The sequence below is a fragment of the Dendrobates tinctorius genome, unplaced genomic scaffold (assembly GCF_039654945.1).
Source record: "Dendrobates tinctorius isolate UK_male_01 unplaced genomic scaffold, ASM3965494v1 ptg000160l, whole genome shotgun sequence".
NCBI lineage: Eukaryota > Metazoa > Chordata > Amphibia > Anura > Dendrobatidae > Dendrobates > Dendrobates tinctorius.
Genome location: NW_027361827.1, coordinates 10,079,104 through 10,101,530, shown reverse-complemented (window position 1 = coordinate 10,101,530; position 22,427 = coordinate 10,079,104). Strand labels below are relative to the sequence as shown.

Below are 22,427 nucleotides of genomic sequence, written 5' to 3'. Positions count from 1 at the left end.
AAAACTAAACTATGGAACCTTAGGCTGCAGAACCAAGATAAACGTTGATGTATTAAGTCTTAGCATTACAGTTCTGCGTGGCACAAATACCACAATATGTAATAACACCGCTAACCCCACAAGCATTGCTGGCACAAAGCTCAGGGACCCCTTCTATACAGAAATTTCAGGGATGGCAGAGGGCACATGGGAGGCGGCAGAATAAGCCAGGGTTTATACAAGGAAGCATTTTGCTGTAGTCAGTAGTAATGGTCTGCACTTATTACCATGCCTCAGTAGAAGCTTCCTAGTAAAGGAGAGTGTGCAGGGATCTCAGCTCTGTGACTGCTTTCCGATCACCAAATTATCCAGACTAGGGCACAGCACCCATAACTGTGACCCATGGGCCTGATATATGACTGTCCACGTCTTGCAGCTCTTCCCTGAAGTTTCCACCAGGGATACCATATCTTTCTGCCTTTTCTTACCCATCTCTGGGCAGGTTCCCCCCCTCCTTTCATTTCCCTCCCAATTGATCACACCTACAAAAGCTTAACCCTTCCATTCCCACTGTGAAGAAGAAGCACCACAACAACGCACCCTCATGACAGTTTGGGGGTTCTTTCTTGCCCATCGCTTCCTACGGCAGTTAGGTGGCAGATATTTTTGCATCTGATCAATAAATCACCATGTTTTTAATCCTATTTAATCAAATACGTTTTTTTCAACAGGACAGATTAACCTGCCAAATGAAGATCACTATGGAACATGTCAGCCATGTACAGAGGAAATTGCCCCAAAGAATCAACACGGAGGAACGTGGACAACAAAACAACCTATATAAGAAACAGGCCCTCCAAGAGGTGTTATACTTTAAAAATAGATTTTTATTGAACAATGTCATTACACAAGTTAAAAAAGGGATGATGACATACAGAAAAAATGCAAAACTTCGTGCAGAGAGGAAAAGTTTTTTTGCCCTATATACATATATATATATATATATATATATATATATATATGCTGACAGATATCAAAATCCAAAAGAATTTTTTGCCAATAAGTATATAATAATGCAAATACAGACATTTGAGGTCTGAAAATTACACATCATAGCTAAGGGCACAAAACCAATCCAAGAGGACACCTAGCCAAGGTTCAATATCTATGCAAATTTGCAAAATAAAGATTGCACCAGTCGTTATTCATAAATATAGTACACAGCCTATAAGTCCCTTTTTTTTGCACACCATGGTCTAACATGCTTGGAAAATCCATGCAAATGGAACAAATAAATAATGCTAAATAAATAATGCTAACTGCTATACACAAGGTAAAGTAGAAGTGCAAATATTTACCAGATGTCCAAAGGCCGCCACAAAGTACCCCCCGATGCGCGTTTCGAATTTCTTCCTCAGATGTGCGCATGTCCATGCCACATCTGCGTTCCCTTAGACTGTAATGTGTTTTTTTGCGCATTCCGTGCGCATACGTTTTTTTGAGACAGGTCGTACGGACCAAAAATGCAACAGGTAGCGTCCGGCACGCTTGGGCGCACACTACAAAAAACGCATGCGCACGTAAAACGTGTACGAACGCATGCAAACGCTAGACCATGCGCACCCATGTTAAAGATAGGGGAAAAGGACGCATGCGCATGTATGTGCAAAAACGCTAGTGTGAAACCAGCCTTACACATACTGAGGTCAAATACTGACCAAATACTGACAGTGTGCACGTGGCCTTATATAGGGATCACTCCTAGACTACTTTTGTCTTTTTTAGGCATAAAGACATACACATTGATACTGTAAGATTGTAAAACAAGTTTCACATTATGACTGATTACTAAACAAGAAATAGGCACATTGACAGCACTGATGAGAATGGTCGCTTAATAGGTGGCAAGTGTGAAAACAATCCTAGTCGTCCAATTTCTCTCCCTTATGTCTATAGGACAGAAATATGAGTTGCAAGTAGAAAATGAGCGACATGGGGCCCCTGTAACTGGGGCTGGCACCTAGGTACCAGGCAGCCCAGGCTGAGGGAGATACTTCCATGTTTCCAGTGCTGCTGACATCATGAAGACAGAGGGGGAATCCTCAGCAGGGAGAGGGGAGGGAGAGTGCTGGCTCTGGAGCTCTGCCTTGAGAGGCGGCTTCAGCTCCTTCCTCCTTCCCCTCTCCAGGCACAGAGTAGGGAGGAGGGGGATCGTGCGGATGGTGTGTCAGTCCTCTCCCTGCTACAATTCTGCTGGATGTTGTACACAGCTCCACTGCTGGCTCTGTGGGAACCCGGCGCTGGGCACAGCCTGGAATGGAGTGACACTTCCCAGCACGGAGCACCCAGGAGGGGGACGCCAGGAACTTCTCTGCTGTGGGTGCTGCCTCTAGCTGGCATTGTGGGTGATGCCAATCGCCTCCGGGCAAGCCTCCGCTCAGGACCCCGGCTGCTTTACCTCCTGTCATCCGGCAGACAGGCTGCGGGACCCCAAGCAGCAGCAGCCAGCAGGAGGCGGTGACAGCGGGGGTGGTGGAGGAGGAGGAGGAGGTGGGCTGTTGCCTTTCCCGATCTGCCTCAATCCCAGCCAGGCTGAAGCAGGGGCCGAGGCTGCAGCAGCCACCAGCAGATTGCTGGCCGCCTCCCCCCAGCACCCACTTCTGGTGCAGGTCACCCCGTCTTTCTCTTCCCCGTCCTCCTTCTTCCAGGCTGTGTACTCTGCTTCCTCACCCCCTTCTTCTCCTCTACCTCCTGGTGCTCCTTCCTTCCTACTCCCAGCTTTCCTGGAGCCCCCAAGGACTAGATCCAGATCTAGGTCTGGATTCATCATGAACCAACAGCAACAGCAGCTGCATGGCATGCCTGGGGTACCCCTCTACCACCAGCTCCAGACCCCCCCAGCACCTCACCTTATCTCTGCTGCCCTGCGAGTGCCAGGCATGGACGATCACAACCCCCCAGAGGGAGCAAGGCAACCCCACAGTCCGCCAGTAGTGGCCAGGAGGAGGGGAACCAGTCCGATCACCACTGATCATTACCACCACCACCACCACATACGACCTCTGCCAGGTAGGAGCAGATCTTGCTGCATACATAACAGTCACTTCTCAGATCTGTCACTTCCATGTTTACAAAACTTTTCCCAGTCCTCGCCATTGTGACTACTGGAAAGTGATGTGTCTTGTAAACAGGGGGCAAAACGTATCAACCCTTGGGTTACCAGCTCTCATTGTGAAACCCATGGGTACCACCACATGGCACATGGAAAGGAAGGACATATGTTGTGTTGGGGAGGTTTATTTTTTGGAACATGACATTGTCTCCAAGGAGCTACATGGACTTGTGCAGTTTGCCTTTGCTTGTGTGTATGCCAGTGGTGGTGGAAGTGAAGGAGTTAAATTAAAAGGACCCTGTTGGTAATCAAGTAGCAGTGCAGCTGAATGGGTTAAGGCAGTAGCAAAGGCAAAGTTCTCCTCTCCCTCCTGCTTGTCATGCATTCCTGTAATGCTGGACACATGCTCCTGTAGGGGGTGAGAAGGGTCTTGGAAGGATTTTACTGCTGCTAGATTTCTAGCACATCTATGATATCACTTTAATTCTCAGTTCTGAGGGAGGATGCAGGATGTGACAATATATATATATATATATATATATATACATGTATGTATTTGTCTGCTGCAGAGCAAATCATTCCAGCTCCCGGTCATCATGCTTGATCACACCTAAAGCAGCCTACATGTAAAGAAAATAAAGAAGATACATGTATGTGACTGAGCGATGTTATATGAGTTCACAGCATGACCACCAACGTTGGAATAGGCATTGACGTTACTTCCAACATATACCCCAGAGCTGTACAGAGATTGCCATTTCTCCCATCGGTCCCAATCTAATTTCCCTGTCACTGATACTGTGGAGTTAATTTCATAGAAATATGGTTTCGATGAGTAAGTATTTGGAGTGTGGGTGGAAAACCTAGCGGAAATCCTGCACAAACACTGGGAAAACATAGGAACTTCTTGCAGATGTTCTTGGTTGGTTTAGATCCCAGGACCCCATTTTAGTGTGAGAAGAGTGGTTTCACAGATGATTTCCTAGTAGGGAGTATGTGTTTTACAATGGGGGGATAAACATTTTTATGTTTATGTATTTATATCTTTCTGTTACAAGAGTGATCATTTGTGTCTGATCCTTGTTGTTTAGCAAATGTTTAATAAAAACATCTCTGACTAGAACAGTATCATTCCTTATTGAAATTCTTCCATGTGTGGCCAACTTCTGCTAGAATTTAAAGCTCCGGAGATGTCTTCTGATGTACCTAGCGTGAATCGCATCTTCGGATCAGGAAACTTTAGGAAACTAGCAGAATGGACTTTTATTTCTGATGTGAGAATGTTGTGTCTAATTACTAATGGGTTTGATACATTTGATCAATTGATAAGTCATCCATTCTACTTGGCTCGACTTCTGATACTGTGGGGGACATTTATAGGACTTGAGCCAGAATTCTGGTGGAAAAAAATGTTGGCACACACTTGTTTGCAAAGAAATGTGTGGCTTTTTTCAGTCTTTATGTCACTGTCACCAGTTGGGGCAAGACCTTCTGCAGACTTAAAATTTTACAATAATTTATGCTAGGAACTGGCGTAAATTATAATAGAAATCTACTCCAGGTCATACTGTATCTGGCATAGATTTGCTTTTTTTCTAGTGCTTGGATTTCTTATTGTTTTGCATCAAAATTTTGGCACATTTTGTTTGCTAGTTCTAGTTTTTAGACATATTTATAAAAGTCAATTGCCTTTTTTTAAAGCACTTTGCACCAAGTCTGTAATTTTTATTTTGAATTTGTTAATACAGGTAGGTCCCTGGCAGATTTATAGTTTCAGCTATGTACAGTACTGTATATGTTATGCAATTTAAAAAAAAAAAAAAGTTGTACAGAATATTGTAAAATCGTTCCAGTTTTGGTTGGAATAGCTAAAAAGGGTGAAAAATTTTCAAGGCAGAGTCTTATAAATTTAGATATCATGTGACACTTTGATAAAGTTGGCGGATGCAAAGGCAAAAACTGACCTAAAAAGTTCTTCTCTTGATTCATTCCCCCATAGCATTTTCAGCTGGGTACTTATATTCACTTATATACATATAAATAACATGGGAATGTGTATGTATGTATATATATATATATATATATATATATAGTGGCATATAAAAGTTTGTAAGTTTGTAAATGATGAAATTATCTCTAAAAGGCCTAAAGTTAAAGATGACACATTTCCTTTGTGTTTTAGGCAAAAATAACATTGTCACTTTTTACATTTTAAAAATTACAAAAATAAGAATGGGCCAAAGCAAAAGTTTGAGCACCATGCATGGTTCAGTCCTAGGGCCCCTGCTCTTCTCCGTTTACACCTTCGGCCTCGGACAGCTCATAGAATCTCATGGCTTTCAGTATCACCTCTATGCTGATGACACACAGATCTACATCTCTGGACCAGATATCACCTCCCTACTAAACAGAATCCCTCAATGTCTGTCTGCTATTTCATCCTTCTTCTCCGCTAGATTTCTAAAACTTAATATGGACAAAACAGAATTAATCATCTTTCGCCCATCTCACGTGACCCCCCCCCAACAGACCTATCCATTACAGTAAACGGCTGCCCACTCTCTCCAGTCCCACAAGCTCACTGCCTCGGGGTTATCCTTGACACTGATCTCTCATTCAAACCACATATCCAAGCCCTTTCCACTTCCTGCCGACTTCAACTCAAAAATATTTCACGGATCCGTACATTCCTCAACCAAAAACCTGCAAAAACCCTAGTCCATGCCCTCATCATCTCCCGCCTTGACTACTGCAACCTCTTGCTCTGTGGCCTCCCCTCTAACACTGTTGCACCCCTCCAATCTATTCTTAACTCTGCTGCCCGGCTAATCCACCTGTCCCCCCGCTATTCCCCGGCCTCTCCCCTCTGTCAATCCCTGCTCTGGCTCCCCATTACCCAAAGACTCCAGTTCAAAACCCTAACGATGACATACAAAGCCATCCACAACCTGAGTCCTCCGTACATCTGTGACCTAGTCTCCCGGTACTTACCTGCACGAAACCTCCGATCCTCACAAGATCTCCTTCTGTGCTCCCCTCTTATCTCCTCTTCCCACAATCGCATACAAGATTTCTCCCGCGCATCCCCTCTACTCTGGAACTCTCTACCACAACATATCAGACTCTCGCCTACCATGGAAACCTTCAAAAAGAACTTGAAGACCTACCTCTTCCGACAAGCCTACAACTTGCAGTAACCACCGATCCACCAAACCGCTGCACGACCAGCTCTACCCTTGCCTACTGTATCCTCACCCATCCCGTTGTAGATTGTGAGCCCTCGCGGGCAGAGTCCTCTCTCCTCCTGTACCAGTCGTGACCTGTATTGTTTAAGATTACTGTACTTGTATGTATTATGTATACCCCTCCTCACATGTAAATCGCCATGGAACAAATGGCGCTATAATAATAATAATAATAATAGTAGCATCCCCTATTGAAAGTAACAAGGCTTATAAACACTTTTTGTTTTAGAGATCATTTCATCTTCGACTTGGTTAACTGTTCACAATAACATTAATTTTGACCAGGGGTGTCCAAACTTTTACATGCCACTCTATATATTTGTAAATATATAAGCATTTCTTTCTGCCTTTCCCCCAGAAATGCTTTTATGATGGTTAGTGGTTTGTAAGAAATATTGTATTCATTGCTATATATGTCACAGATGTACATTGTATTCCTGATCTGCACCATACCTCTGATGTTCCTTCGGGAGGTGTACACTAGCTATTTTGTTATCTGAAATCCAAGATTGGCGCCTGTCAATCTTGTAGTTCACTTGTATGCTATGCTGCTGCGTTATATATCGATAGCATACTCCTGGTCATACCCCCCTAAAGAACTACGATATCAGTTATACCTCTTTTTACAACGTCATGAAATACAACTATGAATAGACAACATTTCGAGTAGAAACGCTCAAACTGAATGCTAATTGACTTTGAAAATAGCTCAATCGTAGAATGTCTTTTCACCATTTCTGACCAGTGGACCTGGTCAATTGTGAGCAGCTATTTACCTTGATCTATATAGATTGGGCTTTTCTGGCCAAGCAGTTGCACATAAATTCTACACAATGCCAAACTTCTACTGGAATGGTCTAAGGCACATCATCACTAGACTCAGAAGCAGTGGAAATACATTCTCTGGCACGATGATTTACAATGTGTCAGCCTGACAGGAGATTCTGAGTTTTGTGGATGCCAAGAAAACACTTCCTGCTGCATGTGTGGCTCAAACTATAAAGAGTGGCAGAAATGGAATAAGGCTGGGTTATTCCATGCAGCAAAACCACATGCGGCTTACTGTGAATTGCCAGAGCTAGTATAGGTGAAACACAAAAAAGCCATGCATGTTGTGTTAGGTCACAAAGCACACTTTAGCCCCATGACTTCAACATGGAAACCTAGCTTCATCTTTTAAGAGTTAATCTTATAACATTCTACATCATTGTACTGAACCCTATCAATATATCATTATTGGAAGGCAACCCTTCAACAATGTCAGGTGCAAAAAAAATGTTAAAAAATGACCGTAATATGGGACGGGGAAATTTGACTTTTTGAAAAGATATCTGGTCTCCCACCGCAACAAACAGCATTGGTATTGAGTGAAATATCAACGTGGAGCCAGATCCTATTACACAGTTTCAATGACTAACCTCTTATTAGGGCAAAAATAAAGCCAAGTCCTTATTGGTAACGGTGGTCTTAAAGCTTACATACACATTAGGTAGAAGTCACCCAATTTGTTGACCATCATATGATTAATTTGTCCTAACAGGAGACAATCCGCCGCTACAGATGTCCAGTAGCGGCTTAGGCTATGTGCACACGTTGCAGATTCACCTGCGTTTTTTTCCGCGTGGATCCGCAGGTAAAACCGCAGGTAAAGTGACCTGCGGTTTTGCCCTGCGGTTTCACACCTCTACTATGTTAAAGGTGTGAAACCGCTGCGGAATCCGCCCAAACAATTGACATGCTGCAGTTTGTAATCGCAGCAAAACCGCGCGGAAAAAAACGCATCATGAGCACAGCGGTTTTGAAAGTCCATAGGGTAACATGGTACTGTACCATGTCTGCGAAACTGCTGCATTTCCGCAAGGCCAAAACCGCTGCGGAAACGCAGCAGAATCCGCAACGCGTGCACATAGCCTAACTCTGCTCCATCTATGCAGAACCTGGCTGAGTGTGTTGATGTTGGGAGAGATCGCTCTCAGCTGACTGATACCTTAGGTGTAGGGGTACCTTTAACATGAGATGTGAACTAAACACATATGGATGTGATGATTGGGTGTCTACTTTACATTTTTGTTGTAAACATTATAAGGAAACCTACATTTTACTACTGTGGCACATCTCATCCCTAAGGATTGTTGTGTGGGATATTTGGAGACCTTTGTGAACTCTTAGTTTGTTTTTTTTCCCACCAAGAAAGTAATAAAAAGCAGATATGAATGTGGAAGTATTTTTATACATTCTTCAAAATTGAAATTGCAATACCAAAAAGGACAAGCTATAAAGTTATGCAAATCAAGGAAGCAACAGGTGTTGCCTTTTTCCAGTATGAACGCCAAACCGTATATTGCTCGTGTTATTGTGAACAGTCTGCATGGCCAAACCGTGCTTCAGCATCTCCAGACTTGTCTCCCATCGATCACATTTGGGATGTCATTGTTTGGCAATTATAAGGCTATGTGCACACGTTGCGGAATTGCCGCAACTCCCTGCCGTGGGAAATACGCTAGAATTCTGCATGCATAGTTCACGTGTTTTAACTCGCGTTTTGCAAACGTAATTAGCTTGCAGAATGCTAGCATTTTCCAAGCGATCTGTAGCATTGCTTGGAAAACTGATTGACAGTTTGGTCACACTCGTCAAACATAGTGTTTGACTAATGTGACCAACTTTTTACTGTTGAGCCTACCTATGCAGCATCAGTAGTAAAAAGATATAAAGTTAAAAATAATAAAAAAAAATAAAAAATCGTGATATTCTCACCTTCCGGCGTCCCCTGCAGTGTCCCCGATCCTCATGATGCTCCCAGCAACTCCCGTTCCCAGTGATGCCTAATTGCCTTGCGACAATGAGCTTTGATGACGTAGCGGTCTTGCGAGACCGCTACAGTTTCGCGAGACCGCCACTTCATCAAAGGTCATTGTCGTAAGGCATCACTGGGAACGGAAGTTGGCGGGAGCATCGCTAAGGCATAGGGACGCTGTGAGGGACGCCGGAAGGTGAGAATATCACCATTTTTCATTTTAATTCTTTTTTTACCTGGAATTTGGTACCCAGGGCCTGGAGGAGAATCTCCTCTCCTCCAGACCCCGGGTACCATCTGCATATTTTCCGCTTACTTTGCGCATGGTGGGCATAGCCACATGCGGAAAGTAAGCGGAACAATGCTTTCCTATGTGTACGAAATTCCCGCGATTCCACACAAAGAATAGGCATACTGCGTATTTTTCCGCGATGCGATTTTGCCGAGGAAAAATAAGCAGCATTAGCACAGCATGTGCAGAATGCCATTGAATACAATGGCTTACTTATTTTATGCGTTTTTGCAGTGTTTTCGCGGCAAAAAAATGCGGCAAAAACGCATAAAATCCGCAGGAATTCCGGACGTGTGCACACAGCCTAAAGAGAGCTGCCAACAGCGGATCTTGATGATTTGCCCAAGAGCACTCAGCTTGGCAGAACATGCCTCAGACAATCACTAATGACCTCATTGATAGTACACCAAGGTGTGTGTGTATTTGTGCACATGGTGCTCATGCTTGTTACTGATTAAATCGAGATGGAAATTCTGTTTTCGTCTTTTTATCATTTATATATCATTAACATGTTTATCTATTCTGTGATATTCATAATGTCACCACTTTTCCATCTTGGTGTTCCAATTTCCTTGCTGAGGAGGGTATGATACATTACATGAGTATTTATCCCCAGTCAGAAATTATTGATGCAATTGTCAGGCAAAAAGATCTTAGATCACTATATGATAAAACATTTCAGGCCAACTTTTGGTTAAAAACAAATTTCTGGATGCTAGAATTATAATGCCTGTATATGGAGTTTATGAAACAAACTAACCTTTGTTTCACTATTTTTCTTTTTTATTTGTATCATATTGATCCAAATTTTGGTAATGAGTAACATGTTATTATTGCATTGTTGTAATATCAAATGTTGTTGTGTAGCAAACAGCAAGAGTTCGAAACAGAATATACTCCAGTTTAAATTTTCACTTGTGTTGTCTTTTATTTTTTGTTCTAATTCTTTTATTTTGAAGAAAACCTATGGCAATTTTATCTATTTCTTAGTTTTTAATCCATTTTGTAACAATAATAATTATTAGATCATATGCTACGTCTCATATTCCATTGGCTCAAATATGATTTCATTGGATAGGCTGTTGTGCCAATTAAGGGGAAAACCGAAATATGCACAAACCACATATACCTGTACTTATCTTTTTAATTTATTTTTTTTACTTTAACAGAACTGCAACCTTCTTAACCCTTTTGCAAAGCCAGTATTAATGTATGTCACAGTCAGGGTTCACGTGTATGGAGTTGGCTTTGGATCTGAGCCCATTCTGTTCTGGACAGATGTTGGCTGTGCCACACAGCTGCCATGCGCTTGTAACAGCAGTGACCAAATATAGTTTCAATGTGCTGTATAACCATAAAATTTATATTGTCATCTTTGTAAAAGTCCCTTCTGTCAAAATAGAAAATTATTTAAACATACGTTTAACACTGAAAAGACAAAATAAACCTTCATCCTAAAAATGCAATAAAAAGCAATCAAAATATTCTATATACCCCAAATGGTAGCAATTAAAACAACAACTCAGCAAACAAAAACAAGCACTTAAACTGGTCCGTAGATGGAAAAAGAAAAATTTAACAAGTCTCAGAAAATGATGACACAAACACATTTGTTTTACAATTCAACATTTTTTTAGCCTATTGTATACTGTGAGGCAGTGAGGGGAATCATATATGAGGATCTTTATGTGTCCCCCAGGATGCGCGTAGAAGCATACTAAACCTACTGGAGAGCATTGTAATTACAGCCACAGCCGTGGTTCCAATCCAAAATAAAAGATATTGTGGACTTGGTGAAACTGTCTGACCAAGTCAGATTTAGGAAAACCTCACATTGGCTTTTATTTTTTGAGAGATCTGTAGGATGGTATTGGGGCGGATCTCTCCCTCCACTCCTGGTCTTGGGAGTGGCCCATGTCAACGATTCCATTAAACTTTCAGTTAGGGTATGTGCACACGGAGTTTTTTGGCTCTGCGGATTTTGTATTGAAAACCACAGATAAATCCGCAGGACTTTAGTCCTGCGGTTTATCTGCGGTTTTGCCCTGCGGTTTTACACCTCATAATGGATGAGGTTTGAAACCGCAGCGTTTCTGCACAAAAGAATTGACATGCTGCGGATTGTAAACCACAGCAAAACCGCGCGGAAAAATCCGCCGCATGTGCACAGCGTTTTTTTATTTCCATAGGAAATAAAGGTACTGTACAACGCAGCAGAATCTGCTGTGTTTCCGCAGGGCCAAAAACGCTGCGGAAACGCAGCAGAATTCACAGCCTTAAGGTTTGGGGTGTCAGTGTTTGGTTTGCAAGCATCTGAGTAGAGAGCTCTGTGCAGGACATTTTATGTGAGTCTGAACACAGGCCAGCTAAGGCAAAGCCATTGACGCACCCACTAGTGATATGGCCGTGCAGTCGCCCACGGCAACCTTGATACGGTCTGTTATGGATGACCTGGCTGCGAACCCGAGAATGAAGTTTGAGTTATTTTTGTAAGTTGCCAAAATAAAGACGATAAGGTTGGACTAACCTGGTCACTGCCTCTTTACTGCACTGTCATGAAAGCCAACATATAAAAATATAAGAGAAGAAAAAGCGGCACTCACCATAAGTGTCCTGGTATCTTTATTTGAATAAAAAATAGCAGCTCACATATTATAGGAGAACATGCCCCAGCGTTCTCCAGTGACACACACGCGAGCTTTTTTTTTTCTTTCTAATCACTGTAATCATACTGATCTGTGGAATAATATTACCAAGTCATTTTTATTATTCAATGAACACTGTAAGAACAAACTCAAACCATAATGGTGGAATGGAGTTTTACAATTTCACCCCACTTTTCAGCAGGTATTCAATATGATACAGTTCATGGGTTAATTCAAAAGCATAACTTGTCCCGCGTAAAACCAAACCTAATATGGCTGTGACGACAGTGAAAAATGGAAGAAGGGAAAAAAGAAAACAAAAGCGAGAAGTCAGCTGGTGATGCAGGGGTTAAATCCTGATGCAGTAACTGACAGTAGCAATGTGTTTTTGTTACACAATATCATTTTTTATCAGACTTGCTCTACAGCTGAATGCAGTCCACTGTTTTCTGTACAGAGGTATTACTGGCTGCGGACTCGCTGAGTGCACTTCTTTAATGGAATCGCAAGCAGGAAGTGCAGAAAAATGAAACATGTCTGACCCATAGTCACCCATACCAAGTCCATTTATATACTGATTTTTAATTGGTATCAATGACTGTTTTATTATGTGTTTTTATTGGTTCCACAATATGGACATTCCTAGCACTACCGATATAAGTTACTTACCGCCAGCAATCACACAGCTAGAAATGCAGATCAGGGCTGGTGAGAGAATGGTCCTATACATGGGCGCATATTGCTGTAGTCAGTAGTAATGGTCTGCACTTATTACCCTGCAGCCAGGCTACACAGCCACTGCACCTAGTAAATGAGAGCTCTCTGACTGCTTTCCTGTCATCACCAAATTATCCAGATTAGGACATAGCATCCAAAACTGTGACCTATGGGCCTGAAAGGAAAGCTCTCACCAGATTTTTGCCACCTAATCTGAGAGCAGCTTAATATAGGGACAGAGACACTGATTCCAGCAATGTCACTTACTGGGCTGCTTGCTGTATTTTTAATAAAATCACTGTTTTATCAGCAGGAGATTATCACTAGAGGACAAGTAAACCTGCTGCCGTGTAGTCCTCTATATTCATTAGCTCTGTATAACCTACCTCTCTACTGATTAGCAGCTTCCTGCTTGTACACAGAAAGCTGCTAATCAGTGATGTGAGCAGGGTTAGATAGAGATCAGCAATCAGAGAACTGCTAGTTATGATGCAGAGAAAGCAGTGATTTTGTCCAAACTACAGCAAGGAGCTCAGTAAGTTTTAAATAACTGGAATCAGGGTCTCTGTCCCTATATTGCAATTCTCTGATGGTGTAGCAAAAATCTGATGACAGATTTTCTTTAACTCTTTCAAGGTAACCCTGTGATATTCATCTGTAATTCTTTTCACCATTTATTTTGAATATATTTTAACCAGGTTTTTAAAAAAAAAACAAAAAAAAAAAACTGGCATTTATTTTTTTTTACTTCTGCATTGTAGTGGTGCTACTATTAAGTTCCCTGACCCTTGTATTATATTTATCAGCCGCCATCCTCAGCTCTTCCCAGAGCTGCTCTGGTCCCACTCCGCAGTCTTGCGACCACAACTTCTGACTGACCAGAAGTCAGAGGTAAACGTCACAAGCTCTCAATGTAAGTCTATGAGAACCTCGTTCTGGCCTTGTTCCTGCTCTCATAGACTTACATTCAGTAGCGACTTCCGGATCATCCAGAAAACACTGGAGCGATCCGGCAGGTCAGAAACTGCCAGAGACTGACAGGAGCATCGGGAACAGCTGTATACGACGGCTGGTGAGTATACTACTAGGGGCAAAAAATTTAGATTTGTGGCACCACTCCAGTGCTGCAATGAAAACCGCTGGAGTGGTGCTTTAACTCATTGTCTCATGTTTTAGTAAAGCCAATACTTTTATATCATTCATATATACAAATTGTTTTAGAAAGTTTTTTGTTTTAACCACTTAGTGACAGAGCCAATTTTGTCCTTAATGACCAGGCCAATTTTTATAATTCTGACCACTGTCACTTTCTGAGATAATAGCTCTAGAACGCTTCAACGAATCCATCTGATTCTGAGAATGTTTTCTCGTGACATATTGTACTTCATGTTAGGGATAAAATTCCTTTGATATGATTTGCATTTATTTATGAAAAAAAATGAAATTTGGCAAAAATGTAGAAAATTTTGCAATTTTCAAGCTTTTAATTTTTGTGCCCTTAAATCTGAGAGTCATAGAACACAAAATAGTTCATAAGTAACATTTTCCACATGTCTACTTTACATCAGCACAATTTTTTAATCTTTTTTTTTGTTAGGAAGTTGTAAGGATTAAAAGTTGACTAGTGATTTCTCATTTTTCCAGCAAAATTTACAAAACCATTTTTTTAGGGACCACCTCACATTTGAAGTGCATTTGGGTGGTCAATATGACAGAAAATACTGCAGAGTGACACCATTCTAAAAACTGCACCCCTCAAGGTACTCAAAACCACTTTAGCAATACAGGTGCTTCACGAGAACTAAAGCGATGTGGAAGGAAAGAATTAATATTTTACTTTTTTCACAAAAAATTTACTTTGGAACCAAACTTTTTTATTTTCACAAGGGTATCAGGAGAAAATAAACCACAAAATGTGTTGTGCAATTTCTTCTGAGTATGACGGTACCCCTTGTGTGGGGAAAAGCCACTGTTTGGGCGAATGGCAGGGCTCAGAAGGAAGGGAGCACCGTTTGACTTTTTGAAAGCAAAATTGGCTGGAATCAAATGGTGGGCACCATGTCTCGTTTGGATACCCTTGATGTGCATAAACAGTGGAAATCCCCAATTCTAACTTCAACCCTAACAGAGCCCTACCCCTGATCCTAATTTCAACTCTAACCACAACCCTAACCACAGTTCTAACACCACCCTAACCCCAACCGTAACCCCAACACAACCGTATCCCTAAACCCAACCCTTACCCTAGCCCCAACCCTAGCTCTAACCCCAACCCCAACCCTAGCTCCAACTTTAACCCTAATGAAAAAAAATACATTTTTTTAATTTTATTTAAGGGGGTCATAAAGGGCGGTTTGATTTACTATTTTTATTTTATTTTGATCCCTGTTGTAGTGTCTATCACAGTGATCAAAATGAACCAATAGGAAAAATTTTCTATTGTTGCCGAGTGCCGGCCGGCAGATCTCAGTGGGCGCACTGCGCATACATCTGCCATTTTCTTCCAGGAAGAAGACGCCAGGGTCCAGGGATACTGGGGGGGGGTTTGGGGATCCCGTTTCTCTCTCCTCTGGTATGCTAGATCATATCAGAGGAGAGAGAAATGAATGGGAAATCAGACATTTTTTGCGATTGCCGTTATTCCATGAATAACGGTGATCACGAGACTGGGGACGGTAAAAACTGATCCGAGTCATATTCTCCGGGGTCTTGGCTACCCCCGGTAACCGAGACCATGGAGATTTTCCGTTGCTTGGGGGCGCTATAACCTTATTCCTCAGCGCCATTAAAAAGCGGCGCTAAGGAATAAGTACCCTTAACTGCTATTGTTAAAAGGCGTATCGGCGGCCGTTAAGATGTTCATTAATTCTCCTATTTTTTCTAATTAATCAATTTGCATTATTATTTACACACGTATGAATGACATATTCCACAGTGCTGTAGTGAGAACATATCACTCACATTAATCTCTGTCCCCAGAGAGTCTTATTGATATCTCTAGCATACAGTCTATCATTTTAATAAGGAGCCAAACAACCTTTTCTACCTGCAAAGCCGTACAAGTCCAGGGAGAACATACCAATTCAAGCCAAATATTGTCATTAGACATGATTCACTCTTGCAAGTTTTGGTGCAGATTTGTAATCCAAAGCTAGGAGTAGATACAAAAGTAAGAGAATGGTCAGTCCTTCCACTATACTTTTAAATGTGGCCGCATCATGGCCAACTGAAATGAGCCATATTTTGAGTTTATGTATCCAAAGCAAATAAATTAGGTAATAATTATTAAGCCTGTAGAACTAAATATAAAATATCTAAAAAAAAAATTTCTCTATCAATCACTAATAACGTTACATTTACATTTTTGTAGCTACAAAGGAATTCATTTTCATAGTTTTTTTGCGGAGAAAATTCTTTAGAATATGAGACCTTATCAGTTGCCAGAAATAGTCAGCAGACTCCACTAAATATTGGTTTAATAACTCACTGCCGAAACAGCACAACTATGGAGCCCACGAGTCTTGGCAATATCTGTGTGGGCCTGTGTAATGCCCTATCCCTATCATTCGGCCATAGTACTAGAATCAACCCAAAGAAAGACGGCACCCTGTATGTTCGGTCCGAGAGCGATCTGATAAAGCATCACAGTCAGACCAATGTTATACTGTAGGACGTGTCTGATTTTTCTTCAAACCGAGTCTGCATCCGTAAATCAGAACTCAGTCAGCCATGCAAGTCAACGAGTCCGTGGAAAAATCGGACAGTGCATTGATGACATCTGGGTGCAATTCTATTTCCACGGATTGATAGAATGGAGAAGATGGAGATCTAGTTTTTTCCATCTTCTCATCTGAGAAAATCGGATCAAACTATGAGCAAAATGTGATTAGCTAAATGGACCAAATTTCTCGAATGAGAGGAAATCGGTTGTGTGACCCTAGCCTAACCAAATTTGATGTTCAAATACCTCTTTCTTTGGAGATAATCTGTCAAGAAAAGGGAAAAGCGTATTTTATTCCAAAAATGTCAAAAGCAGGAAGCAAGTGGATATACAATTTGAACACGCTAGCTCCAAGATGATTAAATCAAGAACTAAAGCTATTTGTATTTTAACTATAATTACCATTTAAAAAATAAGCACAAGCACATAAGAGGGTGAGATTTCAAACACTTCCACTTTATAGATAAATGTATATTTGACATTATTTATGCAAGTTAGCAATACATTCATGCCCATGTTTCTGGTACCCCTCACACCCACATTTTATTATTTTTATCAGTGTGCAATTAGTTTTATACATGTAACAAAGGTTAGTTTTGGCACTTATTATATCAAGCCAAATAGCATAGATTACATATAATTGTAGATGTGGTTGAAGGTGATGTCGGTGAGAATGATGGCCCAAAGAGAGGTAGATCAAAAGTGAGGTTAATCTCATCAAGTCCAAATGACAAGAATAAACCCCATAGTGGGCCTATAAGGGAAGCAGTTAGAAGGCTACCCCGACGAAGGAAACCAAGCTGTAATGTGTTTTCTGTTGACCTAGTTTTTAGTCCTGGAGGCCGCTGCACACCTGGACATCACAATTCCAAACTTGTGGATATTTTGACAAGTCGGTTAGCAAGCGGGAGTGTGTCTTGTATTATTTGGACTTATCACTAGCAAGCCATAAACCAATGGAGCGATCCTAGCTACTGATCCAAGTAAGCCACAGCTCTTAATAGATTGCTATTACTGATTGTTTTTAAGAACGTTCATTCGCAATTATCTTTCAGTGTAAATGCAGCTTTAAGATGGGGGAGCTTAGGGGGTCGTTAATAGTAATAATAAAAAGACCTCCCATTGTCTAAGGGAACAGCAAAAATCAGTTGAAAGCCGGTAATAGCTCAGAGGAGGACAGATAGGCAAGGAGATGGCTCATCTTGAACATTTCCCTCTCTGTAGCCATGGGTGGTGGGTACGAGGCACCATTGCTTGGACTTGTGCTGACATCATAGAAACAAGAACACTCAGGGAACAAGTCATACAGAGCAGGAAATCCTCATCAGGGAAGGAGGGAGGCGAGATTTCACAGAATCGGGTGTTGGATATGTAGCTGAAGTCTGCCTATATAAAACTGAGAGGTAGATTAAGCTCTTTATTTCTTTCCTTCTGCAAGCACATCAGAGGAAGGAGGGAGCATTGTGTGGAAGAAATACAGCGCTTCTTTTCCCAGTTTACCTCAATCTTAGAGAGGCTGAAGCTGCATCAGCCACCAGCAGAGAAGCAGCAGAGAAGATTGCTTTCCAATTCCCCCATCACTCTTCTTTGGTGGAGATCGCCGTGTTTTCCCTTCCTGATCCTCCTTCCAGGCTCTCTTCTCTGCTTCCTTTCTGCTCCTCTTCTCCAAGTACGCCCTGCTTCCTACTGCCAGCTTTCCTGGAGCCCCCAAGAACTATATCCAGATCAAGGTCTGGATTCATCATGCACCTACAACAGCAGCTGCATGGCATGGTACCTCATTTCCGCCACCAGCTTCAGACACCCCCACCTCCTAACCTAATGTCAAACGGCATGCATGGGCCAGGCATCGACAGAAGCTATAACAACCCTTCAGAGGGAAGAAGGCAACATCAAAGCCCCCCAGTAGTTAGAGGAAGGAGGCTAAACAGTTTGACCCCCAGTGAACAACATCTCCACCACATACGGTCTCCAACAGGTAGGAGCAGATGACTTTTCATGTATGTCACATACTACGAGCTAGCGAGTAAAATGCCAAGAGTCTATACTCGTGTGTCATCCTTATGGTCTAAAACTAATATAGATCATTACATTTGGAACCATTCAAGATTAAAAAAGTATATCTTTACTATCTTTTAACAACTGGCCAGGATTCGAGTTGCCCTAGTTTAACATTGGCTGGGTACCACCACATGTCAGGAGTTTAGCTGCAATGTTACGAAGATTAATTGAGTTGTAGCTTTTGCAACCTGATATGTCTGTAAGGAAATACGACCATGGAAGTAGAGTGATGACTGTAAATTGGAGTGTATGGTAATGATGATAAAGTAGAACTTAAGGAATGGTAAAGGTAAATATAGAAAGAGTGTGAGGCCCTTGTTTTTCTAGATGGCAGCAGAAAGAGTTATATCAAAATATACCCTGAAAATAATGATTAAACTGTGTTAGTAGCTGTGCAGCCGAATGGGTTAAAGCAGTAGCAATTGCACAGTTCCCTTCCCCTCCCTCCTGTCATACATTCCTGTAATGCTGGGCTGGTGAGGACACTGCTCAGATCTTATTGCTGACTTGTTTTCATCACACTTATTTTTCCTTTTCTACTTCATTTGTGAGTTTTATGTAAAACATTACATTGGCTGTTGCACGTAACCGTAGCTGAATCATCAGGAAGCTAGAACAAAAGAACCTGTATAGGTCTACTCCATAAGAAATCATAATCGAGCCTCAAGTCATAGTTGATTAGCCAAATATGCATTGGAATAAGATATATACGGTAGTTAAAAATGAAAGTAGAGTCTAGAAACTCCTGAAGATGTGAATGCTTATGGATATTGTAAAGCTTGTAGTTTATGAGTGTATTTGTGGGTTGTGGAGTTGAACAAAAAGATTTGCCCGACCCTAGTTCCGCAGAACCTCTTTCTATCTGCCAGCATCTACAGCTCCTCTTTTGAGTAGTAGGCCTGCATTGGGATCGTCGCAGATACACAGAAGTTCACAATGCTCTGGACCACCACCGTGACACTAGACCAGGGTCCTACACACCTTTGTGCTCAATTTTAGTGGCTGGCACTGTTGTGAGGACATTGAGACTGACCATGTATAGGGGAAGAATATTTAGAATTGAGAGTCCTCAGTGGTTGATACCTTTTAATGGCTAACTGAAAAGATGGTAACACATTGCAAGCTTTCGAGACTAGTCAGGTCTCTTCATTAGGCTAATCTATCTACTGGCTAACACGGTACAAAGATATATATCTTTCCTGTTTCATGCATAGGGGAGCCACTGCGATTGCTACAGAGCCACAATTCTTACCATTTAGCCAGAAGGAGGCTCTGCAGTAGCTGAGGCCTATTTTATAAGGCTTAATGTGCACCCTAATTTACAATGTGCACCCAAACGTAAATTATTCTATGTGTAACTAACAAAATAAAGCTGCAATCGTTAAAGTATGCAAACATTGAATATATAAAATTGGAATTTCATTACTGCTATAGAAAGTAAGTTAAAAATGAAGGTAGTTAGCGCATAAAGTGGACAATTCATGTGTGCCAACGACAAGGCGACCTTCTTTGCTGGGAACCTAACCTAATATCATACCTCTCCAGGGCTGAAAGCCTACAATCATATTTGTAGGTCAGACTTTTGACTTTTAAATATTTGTAAATTATTCTATTCTATGTTAAGTGTTGTGATTGAATCACCGAGGAGGAAAACAAGACCAAGCTAAGCCACAGAAAACCAGAGAGGTTGGTAACTAAGGGGATTGCAGACCACTGATCCTATCCACACAACTAGCAGTAGCCGTGGAGCGTACCTACGATGATTCTAGATGCCTCAACACAGCTGGAGGACCAAATAAGCCTAAAGCAAGAAAAGGGGAAATCTAAACTGCCCCAGAGCAGACCCCAAAGGAATAGCCCCCAAACATATATTGTTGGTGAAACAAGATGAAAACACAAACACATATAGGAAAATAGGCTGAGCAAACGATGGGGCCTACATTAACTAGAAAGGACAGGAAAGGAAAGGTACTGTCTGCAATCACGCCAAAAAACCCTGCAAAAATGTCCAACACTTCTGATAGCAAAAAAAAACCCTGAAGTCACTAGACTTCACCCACTATATCAGCACTCTGGCATATTCTGGAAACAGAGCAAAAAGAGGCCAATCTAATAAGGGACAGAAAGCAAACTGGAACAAACAGTAACATAAGAATGGAAATTCAGCACAGCCCCAGCCGGGGCTGGCTGACCACACAAAACTGAATAGACAAAACCAAATCAAATGTGAACAATACCAAAGAACACTTAGCTTGAGAATGCAGGGACTGAACTGGAAACTAAGACCTCAGGAGGCAGGAAAAATCACTAGCAGGGGTAGAGGGAGTCGGCTGTCCCTCTTGCAACCACCAGAGGGAGCCCGGAAAGAGAACTCGCAACCCCTCCGTCAACCTGACCAGCTCCACCACCTTCAGCAGTATCCAGAGGTAGGCCAGAAAACGAATTCACAACAGTAGGATTCACCGAACCCTCATCCATGCCACCAGGCCGATCAGGATGGGCCCGGTGAAAAGCACGAACCAATCTATCGTGATGAATTTCAGAAGCACAGACCCAAGAATTATCCTCCTGAAACACGTTATGGATCTTAAACGTAACTAGAAGAGCCAATCGAAAAGAAACAGGATTAAGAATCTCCAAAATCTTATAAGGTCCAATGAATCTTGGCTTGAACTTTGGACACGCAACCTTCATAGGAATATTCTTTGATGACAACCAAACCATATCACCTACTTTAAACCGGGGACCAATGGTCCTATGCCGGTTGGAAAACCGTTGGGCATTTTCCTGAGAGAGGGACACCACTTGGTCCCAAATCTGCTGCTTTCTCTCTACCACAGTGTCCACACTTGGGCAGGTCGAAGATTCCACTTGCCCTGAAGAAAATCGAGGATGAAACCCAAAGTTACAGAAAAAGGGCGACATCAAAGTGGCAGAACTAGCTCTATTGTTTAGCACGAATTCGGCCAAGGGCAAAAATGAGACCCAGTCATCCTGATCAGCAGATATAAAACATCTCAAATAGGACTCCAAAGTCTGGTTTGTTCTCTCAGTCTGCCCATTGGCCTGAGGATGAAATGCAGAGGAGAAAGATAACTGAATTCCCAGTTTGGAACAAAAAGCTCTCCAAAATCTGGAAACAAACTGGACTCCTGTCCGACACAATGTTCTCAGGAATCCCGTGCAACCGAACCACCTGTTGTAAAAACAAGGGCACCAACTCAGAAGAAGATGGCAAATTTGGGAGTGGTACAAGATGGATCATCTTCGAAAATCTATCACAAATCACCCAGATAACAGTCATTCTCTGAGAGACAGGAAGATCGGAAATAAAATCCATTGCGATATGGGTCCATGGCCTCCTGGGCTCCGGCAGGGGCAACAACAACCCATTAGAAGGAGAACAGGGCTTGGACCGAGAACAAGTCCCACAGGACTGCACAAAATTCCTGACATCACGAGAGGCCACCAAAAATACCAACTCACCAAATCTCTGGTACCAAAAATACCTGGATGACCAACCAACGCGGAGCAATGAATTTCAGACATTACTCTCTTCCTCCACTGGTCAGGGACATACAATTTTCCTATAGGGCAACGTTCAGGTTTGTCCTCCTGAAATTCCTCCAGGGCACGTCTCAAATCGGGTCAGAAGGCGGAAAGAACTACACCTTCATTTAGAATGGTAGTAAGCTCGGTCACAATAAGAGAATCTGCAAAGAAACTCCTAGAAAGGGCATCCGCCTTAACATTCTTAGTGCCCGGAAGAAAAGAGACCACAAAATTAAAATGCGTGAAAAACAAGGCCCACCTAGCATGTCTAGGATTCAAGCATTTGGCTGATTCAAGATAAATCAA

The 22,427-nt window shown here is 42.0% G+C and overlaps 1 protein-coding gene across 3 annotated transcripts in view; it reads left to right on the top strand.

Annotated features, from left to right (window-relative positions):
- The first annotated feature begins 2,221 nt into the window (after positions 1-2,221).
- The window catches only part of RNF38 (ring finger protein 38), a 415,096-nt gene continuing 394,890 nt past the window's right edge, over positions 2,222-22,427 (top strand). The window contains exon 1 of one of the 3 annotated variants that reach the window (XM_073549653.1): positions 2,222-3,048. In XM_073549653.1, the coding sequence (XP_073405754.1) occupies positions 2,388-3,048 (661 nt within the window). In that variant the 5' untranslated portion in view covers positions 2,222-2,387. Of the gene's footprint in view, positions 3,049-18,077; positions 18,487-22,427 lie in introns of those variants that run through there. The other 2 variants (XM_073549654.1, XM_073549655.1) reach the window with 2 other exon arrangements.